Source organism: Erythrolamprus reginae, chromosome 1 (assembly GCF_031021105.1).
Source record: "Erythrolamprus reginae isolate rEryReg1 chromosome 1, rEryReg1.hap1, whole genome shotgun sequence".
Lineage (NCBI taxonomy): Eukaryota > Metazoa > Chordata > Lepidosauria > Squamata > Dipsadidae > Erythrolamprus > Erythrolamprus reginae.
In genome coordinates this window covers 402,366,740-402,393,769 of record NC_091950.1, presented here as the reverse complement: position 1 = coordinate 402,393,769, position 27,030 = coordinate 402,366,740, and the positions used below count along the sequence as shown (strand labels likewise).

At 39.3% G+C, this 27,030-nt stretch overlaps 1 protein-coding gene across 1 annotated transcript in view; it reads right to left on the bottom strand.

Annotated features, from left to right (window-relative positions):
* Positions 1-1,111: 1,111 nt before the first annotated feature.
* The window catches only part of ZZEF1 (zinc finger ZZ-type and EF-hand domain containing 1), an 88,239-nt gene continuing 62,320 nt past the window's right edge, over positions 1,112-27,030 (bottom strand). Inside the window, exons 37-55 of the mRNA XM_070735165.1 lie at positions 25,269-25,429; positions 24,264-24,432; positions 22,346-22,482; positions 21,727-22,004; positions 20,432-20,606; positions 19,883-20,015; positions 18,788-18,984; positions 16,548-16,667; positions 15,260-15,445; positions 14,450-14,550; positions 13,611-13,746; positions 12,609-12,968; positions 11,129-11,272; positions 8,715-8,883; positions 7,940-8,038; positions 7,378-7,543; positions 5,222-5,372; positions 5,064-5,135; positions 1,112-3,979 (exon numbers count right to left, since the gene is read on the bottom strand). Coding sequence (XP_070591266.1) covers positions 3,905-3,979; positions 5,064-5,135; positions 5,222-5,372; positions 7,378-7,543; positions 7,940-8,038; positions 8,715-8,883; positions 11,129-11,272; positions 12,609-12,968; positions 13,611-13,746; positions 14,450-14,550; positions 15,260-15,445; positions 16,548-16,667; positions 18,788-18,984; positions 19,883-20,015; positions 20,432-20,606; positions 21,727-22,004; positions 22,346-22,482; positions 24,264-24,432; positions 25,269-25,429 — 3,029 coding nt within the window. The 3' untranslated portion in view covers positions 1,112-3,904. The remainder of the gene's footprint in view (positions 3,980-5,063; positions 5,136-5,221; positions 5,373-7,377; positions 7,544-7,939; positions 8,039-8,714; positions 8,884-11,128; positions 11,273-12,608; positions 12,969-13,610; positions 13,747-14,449; positions 14,551-15,259; positions 15,446-16,547; positions 16,668-18,787; positions 18,985-19,882; positions 20,016-20,431; positions 20,607-21,726; positions 22,005-22,345; positions 22,483-24,263; positions 24,433-25,268; positions 25,430-27,030) is intronic.

Sequence of the window (27,030 nt, the reverse complement as noted above, 5' to 3'; positions counted from 1 at the left end):
CGCGGAAATTCGACTTTCGCGGGCGGTCTCGGAACGCATCCCCCGCGAAAATCGAGGGAACACTGTAATGTTACTTTAAGGGCTAGGGCTGCAATTAGCCATAAAAGGGAGTCAGATGCATTGCTCTTAGTTGTTGTTGGTTATTGCAGTTAGTCTTGCTAATGCTTGCTATTTCTCTTGGTAACACTAATTCCCTGATCTCACTCTGCTAGTTTTGTCTGTGACTGTACTTGCTATGTGCTAAATATTGCTCTATGTAATATTATTAGTTAGCTGTATGTATAGAACTGCATATTCTGATATCTAGTTTGTATATGATTGCTTGACGTGGATATGTATGTAGTTGACCGTTTATTGATTAATCTATTGTATACATTGTAAATAATATTTATACTTATTTATATTAGTCTGAGTTATTGGCTGAACAACCACCACTGCCATATATACTCTGTTTCTAAGTGTAGGATTCTAACATTGGTTATAAGCCCAGTGTAGAATGCTAACAACCTTCACAGTGTTCTTTTATTTATATCTCCCCGGAAGCTCCATCCTCCAACCATGAGGACATGACATAGCAGGACATCAGATCCTGGAATCAAAATAATTCATAAGCCTTGTCTGCTGACCAAAGACGCAGAAATGACTATCAGCCCATTTCATATTACAGAAAGAATATAAATGAAAAGTGGAAAAATGTGCTGGTTGATCATCTTTAGCAGTGCTCCTCAAAACTGGCAGCCCTTTAGGGGTGGGTACTTCAAATCCCAACCTGGAACAGCTGGAAATTCTGGAGGACACTGAAATGGCGGAGCACAATCTACAGGACAAGGACAGGACTTGTCAATGCTGGGAGAAGAGGACAGAATAAAGCAGTTCTCCATAGACTAACCTTTCCAATCCTGATGCCCTCTAAATATGTTGAGATATACTTCCTATCAGATTGGATGGGGAAGATAGGAGCTAATTCAACACACCTAGAAGGCGTCAGGTTTGGAGAAGGATTGCTATATTCAACAGCTCTGGTAGTCCAAAACATTTATTTGAAATTCCTACAATTCAAACACTTTAGTTGATTGTCAACAAATATGTTTACATAATGATAAGTCACATATTTGGTACTTCCATTTTTAATATATTTTTTTACAATATATCTCTTCATTTGTATATATTTATCGCATTTATAACTTCTTTTTAAATACATATTCAGCCAAATGAATAAATCTAAGAAGTTGATTTTAATTATGTTAAAACAAAGACTATTCTCCCCCCCCCCCCAAAAAAAAAAGCATGTAAGAAAATTAATGACTACTAACATTTAAGTTTTATGTTGGGAAAATAAAGTTGCATTAGGATGGTAATGCATTAGGATGGTAATAGTCTCTTGATATGTTGGGTGCAATTTAAGATACACAATAAATCACTTGTAGGCACATTCCTTGTTTTCTTCTCCCACTTCACCCTTCAAATCTCAGGTTTTGAACTCATTTGAAACTACTACAGATAATGAACTGCAATGTTTGCTAACTGTCTTAAATTCAATGTATAATGTGCATCTTTCACGCTAGCTAAAACGAAGGCCATAATTCTTCCCTGTGAGAAAAATAAGAAATGAAGAGAGCAATCAATATAAGGCAATGATTTATGTTCATGCTCAGCGGTGACCCAGTAAATTCTTTGTACAGTGGTTACAAGAAAAGATGAATTCAATCTTTTCTAGCTTCAAAAATTCTTATTGGTCATGGGAAAAGCAATATGCAAGGTATAACAGTTTCTTTCTTTTCAATATTCATATGATTATGTAGAAAGAGACACGTTATAAGCCAAACAGAAACAGGAGGAATTGAAACCATGACGCTGTTGATTAAAAGTCTCGGGGGGTCATGCTATGTCCCATGAATAAAATTTGCAAGTTTGTTTTAGAGGAGAGGGAAAAATAAGCCGACACTCCAGTTGTCATGAGTTCCTTTTCCCTTTCAACAAGCTATCCATCAAAAGATCCTGTTTTTAAAAAATTGTGACCGCCATATTTTTTTTGGAACAGGAGTAAGCAACACTGTCAACATGGATTTTTGGCTTCTTTGGATACAACTATCATTGAAATAAATGGCCTCCTTCAGAAAATGCTTCCCATCTGGCTGCACTAGATTCATAGCTTGTCTCAACATACTGCTCGGAAGACAAGAGATATCTTTGCTACAACAGGGATCATCTCCTGTGATGGAGATAAAATCTGATGGTGTGAGAGAATGCATCCTGGCCAAAAGCTGATTGTGCTGGTTATGGCTTCTGCTCTTGGAGAGAGATGAGAGAGAGGAGAGTTGGAGGGTTTTTTGTTTTTTTTTACATTGATTGACACTTGCCATTGTAAACAGTCAAGCACTCTCCACTTTTCCTATAGTGTATTGCTTAAGCCAGGAAAGCCCCTTGGCACAATCATGAAGACCAATATGCAAGCACCCAGCCTCATCTTCAGCAGGGGTTTTGCAACCTTAACCACTTTTAAAAAATGTGGACTTCAACTCCCAGAATCCCCCAGACAGCCTTGCTCTCCAGGGGATTCTGGGAGTTGAAATCCACACACATTAAAGTTGCTACAATTGAGAAACGATGAATCTCTTTCGCTTTCAAAAGATCGATCACTTTTAAAAAAGATATTTTATAAAGAAAACACTTTTAAAAATGCTTCGGTAGGAGCAATATATTTGATGTGTTTCCCTACACTGATTTGCCATCACAATGTTCAGATCCTCCAGGTACTTTCCCCCCTGGATTCTGAAAATCCTGAAAGACATACCGAAGCACAACTGATGACTGGCAAACTTGATAAGAATATAATGCAGTTGTCCTGGGAGAGGACAAAAAAAAAACCAACAACAGCAACAAAATCTCCCCTACCCTGCACTGCTACTTTCCCTCCCGAGGTGTGAAATTAAAGCCTATGTATTTCAAGTTTGAGATCTCATGTCTTCCCAATTACAAGGAGCCCTGTGGTTATTATTGTGAAAAGCAATGTGAAGAGTTCACTTTCTTTACATCACAGTATTCCTAGGATCTTGCAGAAGGAAAATAAAAACCCTGTTGCACTCCCACCTTTCTTCACAATGTGATCTTATTTGTGTGTGTGGGGGTCCTTCCTTTCTCTTGCCTTCTTATGAGCAAATACTGTAAATTCCAAGCCACGGGAATTTTTATTGTGTGACATTTCTAGGAATTGGGATTCCAACACTATCACTCCGTAAATGCCCACAAAATCTACCCTGCTCTTCCCAGCAAATACGTTCTTTCTTTTTGCTCATATGCAGGAACTGATCTGGATCCTGGAAGCTGCCCCTTTGGTAGGAAAGGAGCTCACATCTCAAAAGGAAAAAAAAAGGTGTGTGTGTGTGTAAGGCAGCAATTCAGTTTTCTGCCATGCTGTAGCCTAAAATCCTCTTAAACGTCTTGCTTCTTCCGTGTCCTCCTTCGGGGATTCACAGGCTGCTACTTGCTAGTTCATTCATTCATGAGCCTTCTGGGGAGAGGGTGTGTCCAGGATGAAGGATGCGATGACTGCCGAGGGATGAGCGCAGTTCTCCTCCTTTGGGGGAACTTCATCCCTCCTTCCCTGCCTTTTTTTCTTCCAAGATTCGGAGGGTGAATACTGTTCCAAAGATATGAAGTGCATACATAACTCTTGATGGCACCAGGAGTGCTCCGGGGAATTCTCCCCATTTCCCCAGGCGTGCGCTTTTGCTCTTACAGGATCTAGGCTGGGGAGGAAGAAAGATTGGCTGGCTGCCGAGTGCACGTACACCGAAGCAGGAGGGGCCTCTGCCTTTCTCCGATTTGTGAACCGAGCGAAAAACGCCTGCGCCAAGGTTCCTCTGGACAAGAACTAAGTTATTCTGAGCAGCAAAGGACATCCCTAGACACTCCAGGGACTTGTTGATTTGTTGGGATAGTTAATGGCAAGACTAATAGCAGCAATGTTTTTCAGGGCCTGTTAAAGTAAACAAAAAACCAACAATTAAATGCAGAAAGATGGTTAAAAGAATAGACTAGACTAGACTTTTATTGGCCAAGTATGATTAGACACACAAGGAATTTGTCTTGGTGCATATGCAAGTACTATGGAGAAATTATTATTTATTAGATTTCTATGCCGCCCTTTTCATCAGACTCAGGGGGACTCACGACCGAAGTAAATACGTCACAAATAGAAATCTGCAATTAAAACTTACTTAAAAATCCCCATTTCTTAAAAAAGTCAACCATTCCCATTCAGCCAATCACCTATATATTCATTCAATGACCAGGCCAAGATGGTAGACTTAATGGCTCCAAGGCTGCTGGCAGAGATAGGTCTTTAAACTCTTGCGGAAGGCAGGGAGGATGGGGACAGTACGAATCTCTGGAGTGGGTTGATTCCAGAGGGACGGGGCCGCCACAGAGAAGGCTCCTCCCCAGACGACATTGTCTAGCTGATGGGACCTGGAGAAGGCCGATTCTGTGGGACCTGGTCAGCTGCTGGGATATATGAGGCAGGAGATGGTCCGGTAAGTAATCTGGTCCGATGCCATGTAGGGCTTTATGGGTCATAATCAACACTTTGAATTGCGTTCGGAAACCTATCTGCAACCAATGCAGCATGCAGAGTGCTGGAGAGACATGGGTGTATCTCGGAAGGCCCATGACTGCTCGCGCAATTGTATTTTGCACCATCTGGAGTTTCCAAACGTTCTTCGAAGGTAGCCCCATGTAGAGAGCATTGCAGTAGTCGAACCTCGAGGTGATAAGGGCCATTGCCATTGGCTGTTAAGTTTCTGTCGGGTTCAATTCAGGATGTTAATTTGAATTTCAAAGCCAGCTTTCCCCAGTAAGAGAAAGCGGATTTCGAACATAATACACACTGGGTTTTATTACAGTATTTGCGCTAATTTTGGGAGCAATGTCTCCGACTTCATTGGCCTGATGCTACTTTAGTTATTCCAAAGGACTTCACACTGTTCCCATTTCAAATTTATTTCAATTCTTCCAGTTACTCCACGGAGGAGCTTTAGAACAGGAGGAACAGGCTGACCTACCTGGGCTGTACAGTGGTAGAGATGGTCTTCCGAATTTAAGGCAAGCAAGTAATCCTGCAGAGACCCAAGTTCCTGCAGACAGAAAAAGTGAGGCTCATGAGCAAAATATTGGAACATACCTTTGTGGTCTGCAAAACAAACGAAAGCAAATGGCTCACCCTAACTCTGCTCTCAGCAACACAGAAAAGTTCAGTGAGTGCCCGGTGGAGTGGGAGAAGGACCCCCGGCTTAGTCACTTCATACTTCATGTTTTTTTCCATGTGGCTGAAAAGATGCCACAGCGGCTTCAGCAAAGTGAGATCACAGTCCCTAGACAGAAAAAAAAAGTGTTAGAATTAGCATGAAAGACAGCACCCCGCAAATGGCATGACTCCTAACTGCCGTTTCATGTACGCATAACAATTTCTCAAGTTACTAATTTGCATGCCATTTTAGCCCTGTAGTTCTTATGAAACCAAGTATTAGCTTTACACACAACCGCACTAAAAAGCAACAGTGTAAAATGTTCATTGTCCACAATGTCGATGGGGCAATTGATGGTAGGCATCTTCCGCCCACTTGTTATGAAGGCAGGGATCAAGACCTCTTCTGGAAGGAAACAGTGTACTTTCGTCAGCGTTAGAATGCGAAGCTAGAAAAAGAGGTGCAGGAGGAATAAGGCACCGAAGTGTGAAAACACAACTGGCTGCACATAGGGATGGACTCCTAAGGTGCCTGCCTATTTTTCTGGCTGGAAGCTCTGGGACATCTGAAAGGCCAAATGATTTTTGAGTGTTTCAAGCCTAGTGATGTCTAGATGTTCCCGAATAGTTGTAAAAACCCTGTCCTGCTTTCTGACTAAGCCTAGTGGACCTGGGAAATAATTGTTGGCCATGATCTTTAACTAAAGATAATTCCACTTCCTCCTTGCTATCTGGTTCTGAATCTGACCAGATGATAGTTGCGATTGTGAATGTAAGCCATCTATTTATTCAGATTTCGAATTTATATGCTGCTCAACTCCCAAAGGACTTCCAAAGAATCCAACTACAGGTGTGGCAGAATGGTGCTTGCCTACTGTGTGTGTGTGTGGGAGGAATCTCAGTCTGAGCTGCGTGATATTTCTCTTTGCCCCCAAAGTCTTTGTGACTTGTGCCAGCTGGCAACCTAAGGCAATGTTTCCTGCTTTCTTCTTTCTTCTTGGAAGAAACGTGGAAAGGAATACCATGGTGAGATTGGAGGGGGGGGGGGGATACTGCTGCACCACTAGACCCAGTCTCCATGCTTGGACTCAGTCACTGCAGTGATCTTTGAGAGAGTAAGTTACATGAGGCTGCTGACCATGGCACCTCTGCTAAGTTAAAAGAAAAAGGAACAGAAGAGAGTTGGAAAGTTTTGACTGTTCTGGTCACATGAATAGCCCATACAGTTCATCGTTGATGCATTATCTCTGTAGCAAGGCAAGGCAACAACTGGGAGATGAGACTATCCCTTTTAGAAAAGGGATGTCCATCCTTACCAACTTTAAGGTTTGTGGACTTCAACTGCCAGAATTCCCCAGCTAGCGAGTTGAAGTCCGTAAGTCTTAAACTTGCTAAGTTGGACACCCCTGCTGTAGAGGCTGCAGAAAAAAATTATGTGCTGCCTTGAGAGAGGTTGGGAGAGTCTTACCATTGTATTCATTGGAATTCGTCAATATTTATGAAGAAAGAAATATGAAAAAAGTTAAGTAACCACTTGTGAGCCAAAACTATTTCTTCCATTTACAATTTGGAACTGAGAGAACTCAATTTTTTACTCTCAATTTCAACTTTACGAAAGAGTTTAAAATGAAAATACACTGCTCAAAAAATAAAGGGAACACTAAAACAACACAATATAACTCCAAGTAAATCAAACTTCTGTGAAATCAAACTGTCCATTTAGGAGGCAACACTGATTGACAATCAATTTCACACGCTGTTGTGCACATTCAACTTTGTACAGAACAAAGTATTCAATGAAAATATTTCATTCATTCTGATCTAGGATGTGTTATTTGAGTGTTCCCTTTATTTTTTTGAGCAGTATACATAGCCTTCAAAATCCTAAAATGAGAAGATATACCAGGGGGTCCCCAAACTTGGCAACTTTAATACTTGTGGATTTCAACTCCCAGAATTCTTCAGCTAGCATAGCTGGAGAATTCTGAGAGTTGAAGTCCACAAGTATTAAAGTTGCCAAGTTTGAAGACCTCTGTGATATGTAGTTAGTAGTGTGGATTATGCATTTTCTGCACCAACACAAGAGATAGCAACTCCCTCGAGAAAAACAAAGGTGGGATCAGAAAATGTACCTGTCACTGCTGCACTGTATGATCTTCAAGAGCAAGTGGATGGCTTTCAATCGTTGGTGTCCAATTTGCCTGCAGGCCACACCCACCTGCCACTCCCAAACTTTCACAAGTGGAATATGAGGAATTACCTTTTCCTCTGACAGCATTTGCTTCAAGATCTCAAAGCCTGAAATTCAATATAAGCACACTTAGATTTTTATGCGTTCCTTTAATTCCCTCTATTCTTCTCTTTTAATTAATCCAACATTCTTATCCGTAGAAAAGTACATGACTAAGGTTCAGAGCTTAAGAAAAGCATACAGTACAATTTAAGAGATTAGAAAAGCAGTTTTATAAAGTTAAAATAATCAAGATAGGTAATACAATTATTGCTATTTGTTTAAGCCAGCACTCTGACTTCCTCTATCTGGATGTGTTGGATGGTCCCTCTCAATGATGTTGGAAGGAGACTGAATTGAATCTTCCTGAGGTTTCAATGTAGATATTTATTATTTTATTTCGTATCCCGACGTCAAGATACCCACTTAGCAATAATGCAAGGTGTGACCTAAGCAGCACTCACCTGTTTGGAATCTCCCCAGATGGCCAGCTGTCACTGTAAACTTGTAACCCCACTCAGTATTGCTCATGTCAGTGGTGAATCGGTAGTGAAGTGTATCTCCTGTCAAATAAAGAAGGAAAGATTCTCTCACACACAGTGAAGTGACCTGTTTGACAAGGCTTCCCTTTTTCTTTCAATTCTTTCTTTCATGCCCCTGCAGGAGGGAGATTCGCCTCTTGAACTATTTTTACGATTTGCAGACTTCATAAGAATTTGTATTAAACAGGCTTTATATAGTTTCTTTTAAAAAAAAGTTCCTTCACTGGATAAACTCTATTTATTTTTCAAAGCACTGAAAGGCAGGAAAAGAAACAATGGATGGAAAATAATTAAGGAGCGACACAAACTGGAACTAAGAAGAAATTTCCTAACAATGAGAAGAATGAACCAGTAAAATCGCTTGCCTCTAGAAGTTGTCAGTGCTCCATTACTGGAGACTTTTAAAAAGACACTGGACAACTACTCGTCTGGAATGGTATGGGCCAGGGTCTCCTACTTGAGTAGGGGGTTGGACTAATAATTAATAATAATAATTTATTAGATTTGTATGCCGCCCCTCTCCGAAGACTCGGGGCGGCTCACAACAATAATAAAAACAATATTATAGTAGAACAAATCTAATATTAAAAAAACAGAAGACCTCCAAGGTGTCTTGCAACTTTGTTATTCTGTTATGCTGTTATTTCTGACAAATAAGGGATTAATTGATTTCCTGAAGAAATTCTTTGTAGTTTACCTGGAAGTTCAAAATCTGTCCACTTGTGTGGAGGCCCACTGAATGTATGACGATCATGGATGAAGCCACAATTACTGGCTATGACCAACTCATCACATCCTTCTTCGGTATTACACTGAGAGTCAAATTTGACTGAGAGGTAGATAGCACCAGGGATATGAACTTTATCCTGTGGATAAAAGAATGTATGAATATTAGTGTTGTTCCACAGTCCCATTCCAACATGAACCAAAATGACTAAAGAAAACCTGCTGGAATCCTACAGCTCAAAAAAGGGGAAAACACTGTGGAGGCTTGATAGTTTCATGCCCCTGATGCAAGGAGAATTAAAAACAAATGTTTCTTATGATAAGGTTGCAAAAGGCATCCTTGCATTGTCCATGAAGAGGAATACACAGCCCAACAAAACCATTTGGCCCTAGGTGAAATTGCATGAGTCTGTCTAACCACCTCGCCAAAAGGTGAAGGTTAAAGCATTTCAATTTCTGCAGAATCGAATGCAGAATCAAACAGTTTTTAATAAATAAAATGAATTATTTTGCCATTCTTTCAATGAGTTTCTGTGTTTTTAACCTCACACCAAAGCTCAGATGCTATTCTGCTCCATTTTCTGACAGTCCTCCTGATTTTCCCCATAAACAAATTGCCTGTACAAATGGAGTTCCCCATGCTCATGTGCATGCCTGATACTCACTCACATCTCTTCTCTCTCTCACCCACCCTCAATACCCACTGGTCCACCAAATTGGAAAGATTGAGGACCACTGGCCTAGAGTCATCTTCTAGGGGAGATGGATGGTATAAAATTTTAATACATATGAAATGGATTTTAAAAAAGTGTTCAGATCTATCAAGACCCTGTTGAACCTAAAACCAGTCTTCTGAGGGATTAGCAATTTCTCTGAATTTTGTGCCATCTGCAAATCTGATGACCATCCCTTCTATCCCCTTGTTGAAGAGCGCTGGGCTAGGACAGACCCCTGACATCCTTTCTTCCTTGTAGATAGAGATGCATTAAGGGCCATGTATTGTACAGTTATTCAACTAACTGTGAGTTCATCTGATAGTGGGGCTACCCATACCTATTGTTTCCTTTTATCAAGGAATGGCTATGATGAACTTTGTCAAATAATTTTAACAACTTATCAATACAAATGACCACTTCCCATGTGCCACCCCTTATGTATAAATAAATCCTTAAAGCCTCATCTTTTCTATCTGGAGGTCAGTAAATTTCCTTTAAGGGTTACCAGAAATAATGTTATTTCTGGCAATCCTTGATCAAAAACACTGTATAGCCCTTGCTTTTTCTCCTAACAATCTTGATCTTTAGTCCTTTCAAATAATGTCCCAGAGCTTGATTTCTTTTCATTTTTTGTCATTTCTCAAAAAATTATTCAAAGCTTTAATGTTTAAAATCAAATATAACAAATTATCCAGGTAATTATTGATTTGTTATTTTGTGTGTATATCCCTTTCGATTATTGATTTCTTTTGAATGTCCAATGTGACATCTTTTTCTATGTCATTCTTGTTGCCTGACATTTTAAAATTTACTTTGAAACCAGTCTCAATATTAGCAGAATCAAATTTAAATGTTTTTTTCCTTAATCTTTATTTCCTTCTAATCTAATTTTTAAAATCTTATTTTATTATAGATGCTTTTAAGAATTTTTAAAAAACCCAATTGTCTACTGGGAAGGATTCCTTACAATCAATATCAAAATCTTATTTCAAGGCAAGATTGAAATATTTTATCTGGACCCTTAACTCATTTGTAACTTTCTAAAATCAAAATTTTAATCATTCTTTTGTTGTTTATTCCAATCAATTTTTAAAAACCCTTAAATGTGTATTTAAAACTTCTTTCCCTAAAGATTAAGGGAAATCCATCTGGTGCTGTAAAACTTGTTGATCCAAAAGTTCTTAATAGCTGAAAAGCAGTTAATAAGTGATTTCTGAAAGTGCTTAGAAACAGAAGCATATAAACCCAGTGTCCTTTTCAAAGGCGCCAACCAGAGTTTGAGCAAAACCTCATCTCCCAGAGCTTTAAACCTGCCATATGCGGCTTCCTCAAAGTCTCCTCATGAGGAACAACAGTCTGCAGCACTTGTGACTGGCCTCATGTCTTCTCCTTGTCTGGAGATGAATGATCAAAGAGCGAACCTATTTGCCAGCTCTTCATTTCACTCCAGTTATCAGCTTTGCTTTTTGCGGAACTGTCTTCAGCCCGCCATTCCTTCTTCGGTAGCCTTGTACCTGGTCTATAGTAAGGCATTTAACTGGGTTGACCATAGCCACCTTTTTGATAAAATGGAACAATCCGAGACGGATGGTCTTTTTCATTTGGAACTGCCAATGCAAGCATGACTGACATTTTGCTCACCTGGCAGCAAGACTACTAAGCATAGTACCTCAAAGTTTGTATTATTGTTGTAAGGATGCTTGGACTCTCGCACTTGGACCGCCATCCCGGGCTCCTCCATGAACTGACAGGCTGTAAGTGCCATCTTTGCTAGCATGGTTCCACTGCATCCCCGGAGCACTTTCAGTAGAATCTGTAAGAAAAATCAATGTGGAGGAATGACCAGAGAAACGTGATTCATAAAATAAAATGTTGGTTAAAGTTAAGTTTACTATCAATAACAAATATAGGTGGGTGTGATGAGTAATGAAGCAAGAAAAGTAAAGAAGAAACAGAGAGACCTTGGATGGAAGGTCTGCTTTTTCCCAACACTCTGAAGTCTAAAAGTACTATTAGATTACTAATACAGATATGCTTGATTTATACTGTTTCTTCTTTGGAATGGATTCATAGATTAAAGTATGAATATGATTAATTTCAGATCATTCTTAACAAGATTAAGCTTTTTTTCCAGTTTAAAGAAGAAAACTAGGAGGAAGGAGATGGTTTCTAAATGAAAGCCAAAATTTAGAGTACAGTACATGGATAAGGACACCTTGCAACTACATTTTTACGGGCCAAAACTCTGATCATGTAAAGGAATTTTCTTTGTTAGTATTAACAGACATTTATTTATTTGTTTGTTTGTTTGGATTTGTATGCCGCCCCTCTCTGAGGACTTGGGGCGGCTTACAACATATAATCAATTATGCTCAACACAGGAAGCATGCTTTCTCCCTGAGAAAATAAGACATCTATCTAGCCCAATTCCATTTACAGGTGACCAGCAGCTATCTAAATGCTCAGGCTTTCCAGGATCACTTTATTTGAGAGTGAATTATTTATTTATTTATTTATTTATTTATTTATTTATTTATTTGTTTGTTTGTTTGTTTGTTTGTTTATTTATTTATTTATTTATTAGATTTGTATGCCGCCCCTCTCCGTAGACTCGGGGCGGCTAACAACAGTAAACAGCATGTAAAAAATCTAATGTTTAAAATAATTAAAAAACCCTTATTAAAACCAAACATACACACAAACATACCATGCATAAATTGTATAGGCCTAGTGGGAAAAGGGTAGTTCAGTTCCCCATGTCTGACGACAGAAGTGGGTTATGATCTTCTACATGCTAAGTAAGAGCTTTACAATTTCTTACACATCCTACACCTAGTCTCTTCTGTCATGAACTTCATGCAGTCTTCCTGGATAATTTGATTGTGCAATTTAGACAGTTGGTTAACAAGGAAAGCAAGGGGAGGGGGGAATGAAACAAGAAAAATGGGAATATTCTGTTTCTCTTTTTCCCTTTTGAAATCCAACTTGAATAGAAGACTAAAATATTGTCTTTTAGCGTATTAAAAAGTTAACTGTCCCAAACAAAACAAAACAAGTGAGTTGCATTTGTTGCTTGGGACTGATTTGTCTGCTACTGTTAAGCTACTGTTCCCAGTTCACTCCCAAATCAGAGATATAAAACAAGTTACCTTTTCACACAGCGGTTTTTCCTCTAGCTGCAACAGCATGTCCAGGATATATGTCATGTGTGCTGGGCCACTGAGATCTAACATCTCCTCGCTTATTGCTACATCATCAGGCCACTCAGCCAACAACAAAGCGAGGACATGCCTGGCATAGAGGACAGCAGTAGCTTCATTGACTCGGTAGAGATAGCCTCGCACAGTTTTCTTGCTTCTGGAGTCCAATTCCTTATGCAGGAGGACAGAGCTTTTGGTGCGTCGTTGCTTGGCGTAGCTGAGTTGGAGGTCACTTTCTGTGTTGGTGATGAGTTTCTGTGTCACTGGGTTGGATTCTTCAGTGGCTTTGCTGCAGGGAGCAGGCTTGGACTGTAACATACAAGGAGTCTCAGTAGATGTGAAATTGTCTCATTTCAAAATCTACCCTGTTTTGGGATGCTGCCCATGTACTGTGTGATTTTCTAAAAAAATAAACAGTCAGTAATAGAAACTGTAACGGGTCTTTATGATTAAGTGGAGTCTGGAACTCAAATCTTGCTTGTCCGTATCTAAAATCCTGAATGATATATCATGCTGAATCAGCTAATCACCTACCCCTAAATGACTGGATGTATGTTGAAGTCATTAGGTTGTAAAGCTCTTCAAAATGGACATTAGTGTTTAAAAATGCATTAACATTCTACAGTACATTCTGAATATAGGGGTTTGATACTGTAGATATGTCATATTTCTTATTTGTGTTTCTAGTTTAATATTCTCTAGATGTATTAAATTTCTGCTTCTGCAAATATCTAACAGCTATGCCAATGAGTGATTGAAGAATAGCAATATTAGTTCAGGGTACATTACAATCAACAAGCATTTCTCAATGCCCTTGTCCTTCTAGTTGCTCAAACTATAATTCTAATCAGTTCCAGCTAATATGGTTAACAATCACATTTGATGGAAGTATATTACTACATAAATGGAATGAAGTAAAAAAGAACGCTTTGCATAAAATGGTACACTCACCAAACATGGCACAATGATCATATCTGTATCCAGAGCTTTGGAATTCTGCTCTTCTGTGCGTAAATGCTTACTGGGCTGCCATTTTTGAGCCAATGTACGAATCCTTTCATCCATGGTAAGTACTTCTCCATCAAACCTTTAAGAATAGACACACAAATATTTCTACTGTCAGAGTTTAAAGACAATACCTTTGAGCTGAGCAATTTCTACATTTAAAACTACTTCCCTGTGTTTCATCCCATCAAGAACTACTTTATATTAGCAGTTATATGGCCACGTGGCTTTCTTTTTTTCTAAGTACCTTGTCCATACAATTTAAATTATTGTTTATCTTACACTTTTAATTTGCAGCATAAGCATGTTTTCAAAAACAATTTATCCTGTGTCTAAGGTCACAAAAATTTGTGGATGTTCTGGGCATGAACTACCATGATTTACAGCAAGAATGCAAGGATAATAGCTTGGAAATGGCTGTTTTATCAAAAGATTATAGCATAAAAGATATCTTACAGAAGTGGTCTGCCTATCACTAGGATTGTGCCATTTCAGCTTGTAAATGAGCAAGACTATGATGGAATGTTTCTTACACAGTAAATACTTCTCCTCACTAAACCTGGCCAACAAGAAAACTGTCTTTGAAATGGTACACTTGTCTTCCTCAAAATTATCAATAGCTCATTTAGAAATACAGGTAGGCCCCCTGCCCCACTGCACAACATGCAATTGTTAAAAATAAACTCTTGGCCATCTGCTAGTTTCCTCTTAGGTATCCTTGATTAATTAAGACACTATGAATACATAACTTTTTCATTCCAAGTTGGGTTTAGAAATTCTCTTACCTCTTCTGAACCTCTAGGAAGAAAGAATCTGTCCTTTTCATATGCAATTCATACATGGCTCGAAGAATGTGTAGAGGTGCATCAAGAGCATCATGTGTCATCTGAAAATAGGTTTAACTCTGATTAGGTGAGAAGAAGCAATGCCTTTTCTTAATAGTGGACAATGTAGCTCAGGGCTGAATTGTTGGGTCCTTGGTTTTGGCTTGGTTGGTTTATTTTTTTTTCATTTGCAAATAATTTTTTTTCTATGCCCCTAAAAACCACTGTGGAAGTATTGTAATTGTAGAGTGAACATCTGAATCTTAATTACTATGTTAGGCTTCCACAAAACACAAATACTCTACTCTCAGCCCCTACACTCATTATACTGGCTGGATAGATAGGTTCTGCTTCTAAAGGGTTGGGTGTCAATGCAATTTCTGTCAATTCATTACATTTACTTTCACAAAAACCAGCAAAGAATTAAAACCATTAAAAACCTAGTATTACTGAAATAAATAGATCTGTTCAAGAAAAAGTGTTATATGGACTAGTGTTCACTTCAGAGGTTACAGTACAACTTCAGGGACACTGTATGGTTGCACTTCTTGACTTCTATATCAGTTAGCCTTCTCCCCTGAGTGAAACTCTAATCTGAAATGTCTGCTTGTATTCTTAGGCCTGCCTTTTGCCTTGATGAGGACCAATCCCTTGTTGTCTCAAGAGAACTTCAAACAACATGCACAGTGCAACACAAGCTTACATGCTGTGCTTTTGAGAACAACTGAAGCACTGTCCCCGCCCCACCTATTGAACATTAAAAAACAGTACCAGGAAGCATATTTTGGTGGTTTCATCCAAGCCCTCCAGTGGGTCAAGCCTAGTCTGCTCAGCTTCGGAAGTGTCAACAGACTCATTTACTGCTTGCTCGTGATCTCGCTCATTGAATTCTAAGTCCTTCTGCTCAGCCATAGAGTTTAACTCCTTTTTTGAAGAATAAAGCATGACCGACAAGATCTGCAAGGACAAAGACAAGGTACAACTTAAATTCCATCGGAAAGCCACTCAGGTTACAAGACAAATTACAGACCAGATTTGCTTCTCTTCTGTAAGGCTGCTTCCTCTTCAACCTTTGGCCATATGCTCAGATTTTACTAGTTGATCAATAAAACATGAACATAATCAATAATAATATATTGGTAAGTGATGAAGTGAACATTCATTTATTGAACTGTACCATGGAACTTGTGAAACCAGATTGCAATGCCTTGGTCTCTTCAGCCTTGAAAGACGGCGTTTAAGGGGTGACTTGATCGAAGTGTATACATGGGATAGAAAAGGTGGATAGAGAAAAATTATTTTTAATAAAATAAAAATTATTTTCTCTATCACACAATACTAGAACGAGAGGGCACTCCCTAAAGCTCATAGTGAGGACAAATAAAGGGAAATATTTCTTCACCCAGAGGGCCGTTGGTTTATGGAATTCACTTACAGAAGAGGTTGTGACAGCTATCAGCCTTGATAGATTCAAGGCAGGATTAGACAGATTCATGGATGCCAAGTGGTTATTGAAACGGATGTCCATGTGCCGCCTCTATGTTGGTTAAGGTAGGTAGGATTCCCTTGAGTACCATTTGTTGGGGGTCAAGGGAAAGGGAGGGTTTTGCCTTCTCTTTCTGTACAAGATCCCCATGGACAATTGGTGGGCCACTGTGATACAGAATGCTGGACTCAATGGGCTTTGGCCTGATTCAGCATGGCTCTTCATATGTTCTTAACTCTTATTCTCAAAAAGGCTGTCTCAAAGTTTTGCTGAATATAATGCCATAATAGACTCACACAGTCTCCAGCACAGCCCCCATCCTCCCAATCAATTTGCATTGTGTTTAGGTATGCTGTGTGTACATCACTCCAATCTGGAGCAAAAAGGCTAGTGACACATCCATTTAACATTCCTTAGTTGAAGCACAATTAGAATGATTGAAATTATGAAGAACACAAAACCGCAAGAATGAGAAGGAACTGCTGATGTGCAGAATAATTCAAATAACTGAGTACATAGGGGAAAACTTGCCCAGCAGCATAAATGCATTGTTATGTTACCTCCAAGTCTTACCTCCAAGTCTCTCAGAAGCCAAGTCTTACTGAAGCCTGTTCCTTTGCTACATTTCTTCACCAATAGCTTAAGCAAACCAGATTGCAGAAAGGCTGTGCGGATTTCTTCAAAAGCATGTGTCTGTTGATCATAGGAAAAAATAGCAACTGTTAACACTTTGACTAAGAATGATTACTTATCGGGTAATCTCAATCTCAGCAAAGTTAAAATGGGTGGACTTCAACTCCTGGAATTCCCTGGGCAGAATGCTGGGGATTTGGGGGAATTCATATGTCTTAATACAGTTGAGTTCACGTATCTTAACAATGTTGAGTTTGAGACATACTGGTTTATATCATAGCTGTCAAATTTGTGGCCCATGGACCGAATGCATAACGCACTGGCCACGCCCACGCCGAGTTTAGCAAAGGGAAAAAAAGTTGCAGGTTGTCACATGATGATGTGAGTTTGACACACTTGGTCTATATGGACTGATTTTTTCAGTCCATATATAAATCTTGTTAAAAGATTTCTTACATGAGAAAGACACTGAACATGTGAAGATCATAGTTTACAGTATTATAGAGCACTGTTCCTTGCCAAAGAAACAAATAATGTGTTATATAGTATTCCTGATCAAGAAAACAATCTTGGATTGCAATGCTTGTGTGCTAAATTATAAAGATTGAAAATAACTTTGTAGAAGGGTGAAAGGGGTTTTGGCTGCTGGCTTTTGTCTTAACTGTAACATGAATCTCAGCAACTGGTTAGGTCTCACAGAGTCGGCCTTCTCCAGGTCCCATCAACTAGACAATGTCGTTTGGCGGGACCTAGGGGAAGAGCCTTCTCTGTGGGGGCCCCGGCCCTCTGAAATCAGCTCTCCATGGAGATTCGTACTACCCCCACCCTCCTCGCCTTTCGTAAGAGCCTTAAGACTCATTTATGTCGTCAGGCATGGGCCGATTAGATCTTAGCCTCTGGCCAACAAATAACTGTATGATGTTGTATGAATGAGTGTGACTGATTTTTAATACAATTAGGGATTTTAGATAGCTATGTAATTTTAGGTTAATTGGATTGATTTTATTGTAATTTGTTTTTTGTATGTTGTAAGCTGCCCCAAGTCTTCGGAGAGGGGCGGCATAGAAATCCAATAAATAAATAAATAAATTTTGATAATTAAACAATAGCAACATTCTTAAGTTGTATTCTGTCACGGCCAAATTGTGTTTGAGTGGCATGCATGTTCAGTATGTTGAGTGGACTGCTTGCTTTGCAGGTTTTTAATTGTTTTTTTTAATTGTTTTAATATTTAATATTTGACTTCTTTTATTATTGTAATGTATTTTTATATTGTTGAAAGCTACCTCGAGTCCCATTGGGATTGGGTGGCATAGAAGTCGAACAAATAAATAATAAATAAACAACATGCCCTCATCACCTCGAGGTTCGACTACTGTAATGCTCTCTACATGGGGCTACCTTTGAAAAGTGTTCGGAAACTTCAGATCGTGCAGAATGCTCCGCAGTTTGCATTGGTTGCCGATCAATTTCCGGTCACAATTCAAAGTGTTGGTTATGACCTATAAAGCCCTTCATGGCATCGGATCAGAATATCTCCGAGACCGCCTTCTGCTGCACGAATCCCAGCGACCGATTAGGTCCCACAGAGTGGGCCTTCTCCGGGTCCCGTCAACTAAACAATGTCAGTTGGCGGGCCCCAGGGGAAGAGCCTTCTCTGTGGCGGCCCCGACTCTCTGGAACCAACTCCCCCCAGAGATTAGAACTACCCCCACCCTCGCCTTTCGTAAACTCCTCAAAACCCACCTTTGCCGTCAGGCATGGGGGAACTGAGATATCTCCCTCGAACCTATAAAATTTATGTATGGTATGTTTGTACGTATGTCTGCTTAATAATGGGGTTTTTAAAATATTTTAAATTGTAAATTATTAGATTTGTTATGAACTGTTTTATTCTGTTGCGAGCTGCCCCAAGTCTACGGAGAGGGGGCGGCATACAAATCCAATCAATCAATCAATCAATCAATCAATCAATCAATAAATGATAGATAGATAGATAGACAGACAAACAAACAAACAAACAAACAAACAAACAACAAAATGGCTTCTTCCGGTTCTGTAATTTTATGTTTCTTTGTCAGAAATCAGCAGTGATCTTTCATCTATGTCCTCCTCCCACACAAAGATTTATGTAATTCTGGGTCATAAGATGCCTTGGGATTCTTTGTCCATTTTTGTACCTTAAGTGTTCTGTAAAGTCCCTTCAGAGCAAGAGATAAAACCCACGTTGCTTCCACTGCCTCTGCAAAGTTACTCTCAATGCTGGTCTGGAGAAGATGGCTAGTTATAAACACAAAATGTTGGAGATACTGGCGGAGCTGGCCCTGAGACTCCGCATCATCTTGCTCACATGGCTTAATCAGCTGGAGATCTTTTACTAGAACAGAAATAGATGAATACACAGGATTTCAGTTGCCAGCTGTCCTGGGTTCAGCTCTGTTTACTTAAGTCTGGCCCTGGCTTTAGCATGATGCAATGTGAAAAAAATACAGTACAAACTTTTTTTTAAAAAATGTTTTCAATCCATCTCAAAAATAAACTCTTTAAAGAATTGTGGTTTTTTTTACATCCACAGAAGGATGAAGTAGCCAGAATATAAATTAAGAATAGGCTTGTAGTAAATAATTTTGTCATATGATGCGCATTCAGCCACTTCTAATATTTTATTTCAATATAGATAGTTCTTCCTTACTGTCTTGTTTAGTGACCATTCAAAGTTACAATGGTGCTGAAAAATAATTTTATAACCAATGTTTGCATTTACAACCTTCACAGCATCCTTGAGTTACATGATCACCATTACAGTCAATGCATATTATCATGTTATTTTTCTCCGCACACATTTGCAGAGCAGAGATTGGAGAGGAAGGGATTTCAAGAGAGTAAGGAAGCACACAATGGACCTACTGGTCCCGGCAGCACTAAGCATGCTATGTAAACAGCTAGTATAGTTTGCTTGCTTACTTTTTGAAATCCCTTCCTCTCTAATAAATGTAAATTACAAATACTAATTCCTTTTTTGTTAATTTCCCCAGTATAGGGTGACCACTGCAATAATGTTTAGGAGGCAAACAAGTCTAGAAGTTATGAAACTAATAATTATGAGTAGCCGCTATATGCCAACTATTCCAGCACTGCATCATGAGAGGGAAAAAGGAAAGCATAATTGTCATCATGTAATTTTTCTATTTAGCCCTCTCTCTCACACACACACACAGACACACAATTTCTACATATAAGATGTAAATAAATATCCAAACATGAGTCACACAAACCTGCTTTCCTCTTTCGGGTTTTAACATCCACAACCACAGCCCTGTTCTTCTCGGTGAAATGCTTGAGGATGATCACATTGTGGGCCTCATTTGCATTATCCATGTACACTGATTTGCTTCCCATGCATAGAACCTGTAGAGTTGGAAAGAGACATTCAGACGACATTGGTTCAGTTAAGGTAGGTTACAGCTAGATTTGCTCTCTATCCAAACAAGCTACAAGTAAAACTATGATTTACTGGACAATTTGAGGGTGAGGATAGCCATTATAATCTAAATCGACATCATTTGCATCTATTTATGATACTGACATAATTACATACACGTGTACATTGACACAAATTGTAGTCCATCGATTTACGTGATTCATTTGGACTATACTGCTGTTTGCCCTGTTATTTTGAAAGAATGCCTGGCTATAACTTGTATCCTTTGCACCTGAAGTCCTCTAAAGTGAAATCAATGAAGTTTAAACTGTATGTCTTGGCTGCATTTTTACTTGCAGCTTCAGAAAGTGGCCTAGAAAAGCACATGCCTTAATATGCTCACCTCTGGAAAGCCAACAAGCACCAGCAATGTGAAAATGTTGGTATGTTTCAACTGGAAGGGAAGCTGCTTGATGCAGTGGTCGGTGAAGGCACCAATCACATCATGCCACTGAGAGGAGTTGTTTAGTGCTCGCAGAATGTCTGCCATGGTGCACGCCCAGTCCAATCCGACACGGCTAGAAATCAAGGGTCAGAATTAATTATTTATCTTCACATGTGCTCCCGCCTGTCTTGCATCAATATTGCTTCAAAAACTGCAAGCAGCCAGTGACTATTTTAGCTTCACTTGTAATTCCCATTTCAGGGCTGCCTTCTATTGGGATAGATCCTGCCAGCTATAAGGGACTTTTCTTGCAGAACATATTGTCTCCCTCATGGATTGTAATGAGCTGCAGAAAATGACTTGGAGAGATCTTTGCTCTAGGCAGGAACGTCTTGCAAAGTTTAAAAGTTAGTTCTATTTTCAAATAAGCTATAATACAGGATTACGGAGTCTACGGAGAGGGGCGGCATACAAATCCAATAAATTATTATTATTATCATCATCATCATCATCATCATCATCATCTTCGGCATTTCTCATTTCTCTTTTTCTTCCGTAAAAAAAAAATATTTACATTAGTACCACTGATAGCAATACCACTGAGACTCATATACTGCTTCACGCTGCTTTACATCATTCTCTAAGTGGTTTACAGAGAGTCAACATATTGCCCCCAACAATCTGGGTCCTCATTTTACTGACCTCGGAAGGATGGAAGGCTGAGTCAACCTTGAACCTGGTGAGATTCGAACTGCCAATGCTGCAGTTGGCAGTCAGCAGTATTAGGCTGTAATACTGCATTTTAATGACTGCACCATCACAGCTCTTACTAATTTCTTGTGAGCCTCAATTTTTTAAAAAATTGAAGGCACTATTTGCTGCCTTTTAGGGTTTTTTGATTATTTGCTTTGTTTTCAGCCGCAGCCATACTTGCATTTTTTTTTTTAATATTCTGCCATTCCATGATAGTTTTATAACAGAAAGCATCACCTGGACATATTAAAAGCTTTTGCAGCTAAGCCAGAGGTGGGTTCCTAATGGTTCTAACCAGTTCTTTAGAACTGTTAGTAAACTGGTGATGACATTACAGAGCCAGTTCTGTGGGTGCCGCCATCTTGGATTTTTCTTCTGCGCATGTGCAACTATTTTTTTATTGCTGCGGGCCCATGCATGCGCATCTGGCACAATCTTGACCGAACCGGCAGCAAAAGGTCCACAACCCACCCCTGGATTAAGCCATCATGAAAACTGACCTGTCCAGGCAGACTGCTCCCAGACTAAAGAGGAGATGGGTTGTTTTCCAGCCTTCTGGCACTATGGAGCCATCACCAGCAGTCACAAGGCTATGCTTGGTGGAGAGGACCTTGTTCACAGCAGCATCCACTTCTGCAGGAGTCAGTCTCCGAATCAACTGTCCCAGGAGCCCCAGGGTTAAGTGGTACGTTTCATTTAAATGGCCAGCATTGGAGATCACAACATCAAACATGAGAGGAAGGATCTGGTCCAAGTTAACTAAAGACATTGTTAAGCCCTACAAAGAGAAAACAGGGAAGAATATGGAAATCAGAAGAGGGGATAATTCAACATATTTTATTTTAACTAACATACTTCAAAAGTTCAATTTTTTAAAGCTAGATAATTTGCAGGAGTTTTTTTAATTTTTGAACCAACTGCAGGTCTACTAGATATCAAACAATTTGAGGAAGGGATTGAATGTGATGTCCTATGAAGCTCCTTCCTACTTTCAAAATCTTTCGTGGAACCATTAATGATTCATATGGATCTTCTGGAGGGATTGCCTTTTTCTTACTTCCTTAATTACCAGGCACTTAAACTCCTTTACTGATTTCTCTAATTTGGATAGTTCCTTACAGATTCCAGGCGTGGCAACATTGCAGCTAGTAACCCGAGAATCCTCTTCTGGGAACATTCAGCAAATATTTCCTCTTGACAAAGCATTACTTTTTCTTCAGTTTGGGTTGGAAGCAAAACATCAGAAGCTTCAACATCTGCAAACCAACAAAAAATTGCTTCCTCAAATTATGCTTAGTAATATTACAATCACTGCAGATTTACAATGCATCAATTCAATCTTCATAATAGTGAACTATTCCTCATTATACAGTATATAACATATTAAAATGGGTTACTGTTATTCCAAAATGAATATTATTTCCATGTTTATAAAAGGTAGTCCTTGGTGAACAGCCTTCATTGAGTCTGGCAACTCTTGTCAATAAACAACCTAGTCATGGGTTGTTAAATGGCACTTTCAGTTACCACTGTTAAGCAAATCCTGCACAGTCATTGAGGAAGGTGACTGTGGAAAGTGAACACAATAGGAAAGTGAACACAAGAACAAGGGGACACAATCTGAAGTTAGTTGGGGGAAAGATCAAAAGCAATGTGAGAAAATATTATTTTACTGAAAGAGTAGTAGATCCTTGGAACAAACTTCCAGCAGATGTGGTTGGTAAATCCACAGTAACTGAATGCCTGGGATAAACATAGATCCATTGTAAGATAAAATAGTATAAGGGCAGACTAGATGGACCATGAGGTCTTTTTCTGCCGTCAGTCTTCTATGTTTCTATGTTTCTATGATGTCACATGATTGCCATTTGTGATTTCCTGCCAGTTTCCACACTGATTTTGCTTGTTAACAACAATGAAGGTAGCAAATGGCGATCATGTGACTGCAGGATGTCAAAGTCATCATAATTGAGAGCCAATTGTTAAATGCTCAAATTTCAGTTATGTGACTGTAAAGATACTATGCAGTCTCCTTATCCAGTAGTAACATTGAACTGTGTGTCACTAAACAAGTAATAATTAATTAAGGACTATCTGTGCAGGGACTGGTAGAAAGGGAGACAGAACATGCTAGGAATTCAAGAATCTCATGCATCTACATCTGGAAGACTGATGATTGTTTTTGGAATTACCAGGATTCAGCATTAAACATATAATATACTAACTACTGTTTGTAAATATAGGGTATTTGGGGAAATCATAGCAATTTTCTGATTAAATGGTAGGCTACACTACACTAGTATCAATTTTCAAAATGTCCTTGTCTATGCAGTTAGGCTCAAAGTTACCAGTTTTCTAAGCTATGAATGAGAAATAAATGAGTGCCGGTCTGTTTGTTGAAGTGAATCAAGGTGTCTCAGTCACAGAATCTCGTTTGAGAAACCTTTGGTCAATTACTCTCTCAGCTCAATTTATGTCACAGGGTTTTTGCTGTAGGAAAAAGTTAAGATTTCTACTGTGGTTAGATAAAAGGGCTAAATAAATATACAAAATATTAAAATACTAAATCAAGGATCCTTTAAATACTCCTAACTACATAATCCAACCCATTTTACCTATGCATTGGCTTGCTAGGAGTTAGTATATATTCAGCATTATATGGAGGATCACATGTTTTCCAGCTTAGCATCAAGTTGCATTTCAGACAATCAGAAATGAGTTAGTGATATGAACATTCTCTTTTTCTTTCCACATGTGCCTTCCCACCCTTTCAACTTGCAGTATTAAATATGGATTACTCTTAAAATTCATTTTAACATTTGATATATTGTGCTTGCTAGCAATTATTCATTTTTCCTTGTAAATTTGCTAGTTAGGGTCAGTTTTTAGAAAATTTTAGGCAATTTAGAAATGGACGTATTTATATTAGCAGTGGACCAATAGTAATACAGTTGGGTGCAAATAATGTACATAAATAAGCCAGAGAATAGAAATTGAAAAGCAATTGCTAATAAAGGAGCTAAAAGGTAGTATTTACCTGGGCTCTCTTTTGCAAGGAAGTCTGAATTAAAAGCAAATGTCTGTTTCTCTTGTGATACAATTTCTTTCTTTGGTGGAAGACCATTGGAAAGTTTGTTCTCAATCTTCATTTTACTCTCTTGTTTAGTATTCATAGAAGTCTGAACTTCAGTAGTGCTTTCATCTCCCTAGGTCACAAAAACAGATTAACTTCACACTTTATTTTTAAGCAGTTACTGACTTTAAGAAATAAGCTATTTTAATTTTACCCATTTTATTTGCATCAAGTTTAACAGCATTGCTCTAATAGAACATACCATAAAACAATATAAAATTCTAATGCTCTTGTTGAAGAAATGCTCCTATCATTAAGCAATAAAGAGGATCACTCCTAATATCTGAACTTGCCATCTCAAGTTAGAGCTCTCCAGATATTGTATGTGGGGTCTGTAATTCTGAGTTAGCAAAGTCGTCAGATTTGGAGAACTGCTGTGGCAGCACATCTTGAGCATTCAGAGTTAAAGAAGGTTGTTTTGAATGAACACCTATTCTCCTAGGTCAAGAGTCCCCAAGGTTTGGCAATTTTAAGATTTGAGTACTTCAACTTCCAGAATCCTCTAGCCAGCATAGCTATCTGGAGAATTCTGGGAATTGGAGTCTACAAGTCTTAAAGTTGCTTACTTGTCCAGTGGTTAAGGAACTAGGCTATAAAACACGAGAACACATATTCTTGTTCCACCCAAGGCATGAAAGTCAGCTGGTGACTTTGGACCAGTCACTTTCTCTCAGCCCAATCCACCTCACAGGGTTGTTGTAGGGAAAATAGAAAGAGGAAAGAACATTAAGTATGTTCTTCTGCCTTAAGTTATTTATATAAACAGGATAAAAAAAATCTAAAACAAAATAATTTACAGAGTCCATCTCCCCTCTGTTTGCATACATCTCTTTAATATCAAGGATCTGCATTAATAAGCAGATCTTAAACTAATCAATATATGTGTGCTTTAAAAAAAACCCCATTTACATTGCTGTGGATGACAGATTTGGGCATCTTGTCATTTTCCATGATTTCCTCACTGGCGTGGTTTTCTACGTTGCTATCTGAGGAAAAATCAACCGAGGGCATCCCATTTTCAGACAAAGATTCTTCTGGCAACATGCTAAGCAGAGTTTGACTTTTCAGACCTGGATGCAAAGAGATAAAGTTTAGATGTTCAAAACAGGTTAAAAACAGCCTGAATTCAGGATTCGCCCCAATCAATAAATTTCCAAAAGACGGCATACATCATGGAACTGGCTCTACCACATATCTACTGTATCCTTACTCTTACTTGTACAGTGATCCCTTGATTATCACGAGGGTTCCGTTCCAAGACCCCTCGCGATAATCAATTTTTCGCGATGTAGGGTTGCGGAAGTAAAAACACCATCTGCACATGCGCGCCCTTTTTTTCATGGCCGCGCATGCGCAGATGGTGGAGTTTGCGTGGGCGGCGGGGAAGACCCAGGGAAGGTTCCTTCGGCCGCCCAGCAGCTGATCTGCTCGGCAACGCAGCGAGGAGCCGAATCGGGGTTTCCCCTTTGCGTGGGCGGCGGGGAAACCCCGATCTTCGTCTGCTCGCTGCTGCTGCGGCCGCCCAGCAGCTGATCTGCTCGGCAGCGCAGCAGCAGCGAGCAGACGAAGATCGGGGTTTCCCCGCCGCCCACGCAAAGGGGAAACCCCGATTCGGCTCCTCGCTGCGCTGCCGAGTGGATCAGCTGCTGGGCGGCCGAAGGAACCTTCCCTGGGTCTTCCTCGCTGATGCCCCCGCTCGCCCGCCGCCCGCCGGCCAGCAAGAGGGGGAGAGATAGAGAAAGAGAGAGAAGGAAAGAAAGAGATGAGAGAGGGAGGAAGAGAGTGTGAGAGAGGAAGAAGCAAGATAGAGAAAGAGAGAGAGAAAGAAAGATGAGAAAGGAAGGAAGAGAGTGACATCATCGGGTGGAAAAATCGCGATATAGCGTTTCGCGAAGAACGAGATCGCGAAAATCGAGGGATCACTGTATATATACTCTGTTCTATTTTATTCAAGCTGACAGGAACGGGTAATGTGAGAGATATATCCTCCTCAAAGTGGAAGTTCCTTTATCCAGCCATCCTGGAAAACTTTTACCTCATCTGGAGTTATTTCAGAGGATCCGGGATGAAGTGGATTGCCTAGTTTCCTTTCAGGCATGAAGCCTGGACCTGGGTCAGAAACTGCATTACTTACTGTTGTGGATGGGATGCAAAAAATGTGAATGGTGGGTGGGAACATGGCTCTCCTCATCCTGCTTGATTCTCAGCAGTATTAAATATAATTGCTCATTAAAAGTTAAAATATGAGTATTAATAGTAGAATTATAAGGATTGAAGGATTGAAAAAGAATTGAAGGATTGAAGGATATGAATAAGAATGTATATATATATATTAAATGCTTGAAGGATTATAATAGGTATTAGAAGTGCATACAGAAATACTGAATAATGAAAAAAGGAAGGATCATGATAAGGGAAGAGGGGGAAAAGGGGGCTAAAATAGAAGTAAGAGGGAAATAATAGTAAAAACAGATACTAAAATGTCACAATGTATGAAGAATCATGAGAAGGTTTGGAACTGAAGGATGATAGCAAAATTTATGTGTCAGTACAATTAAAAATGGAAATGAAATATAATTATTAGGAATAATATTATTATGTTTATTTGTATTGAAATGTATGGTATCCAGGTTATTACACTATTCACGCACTGAGATATATAATAATAATA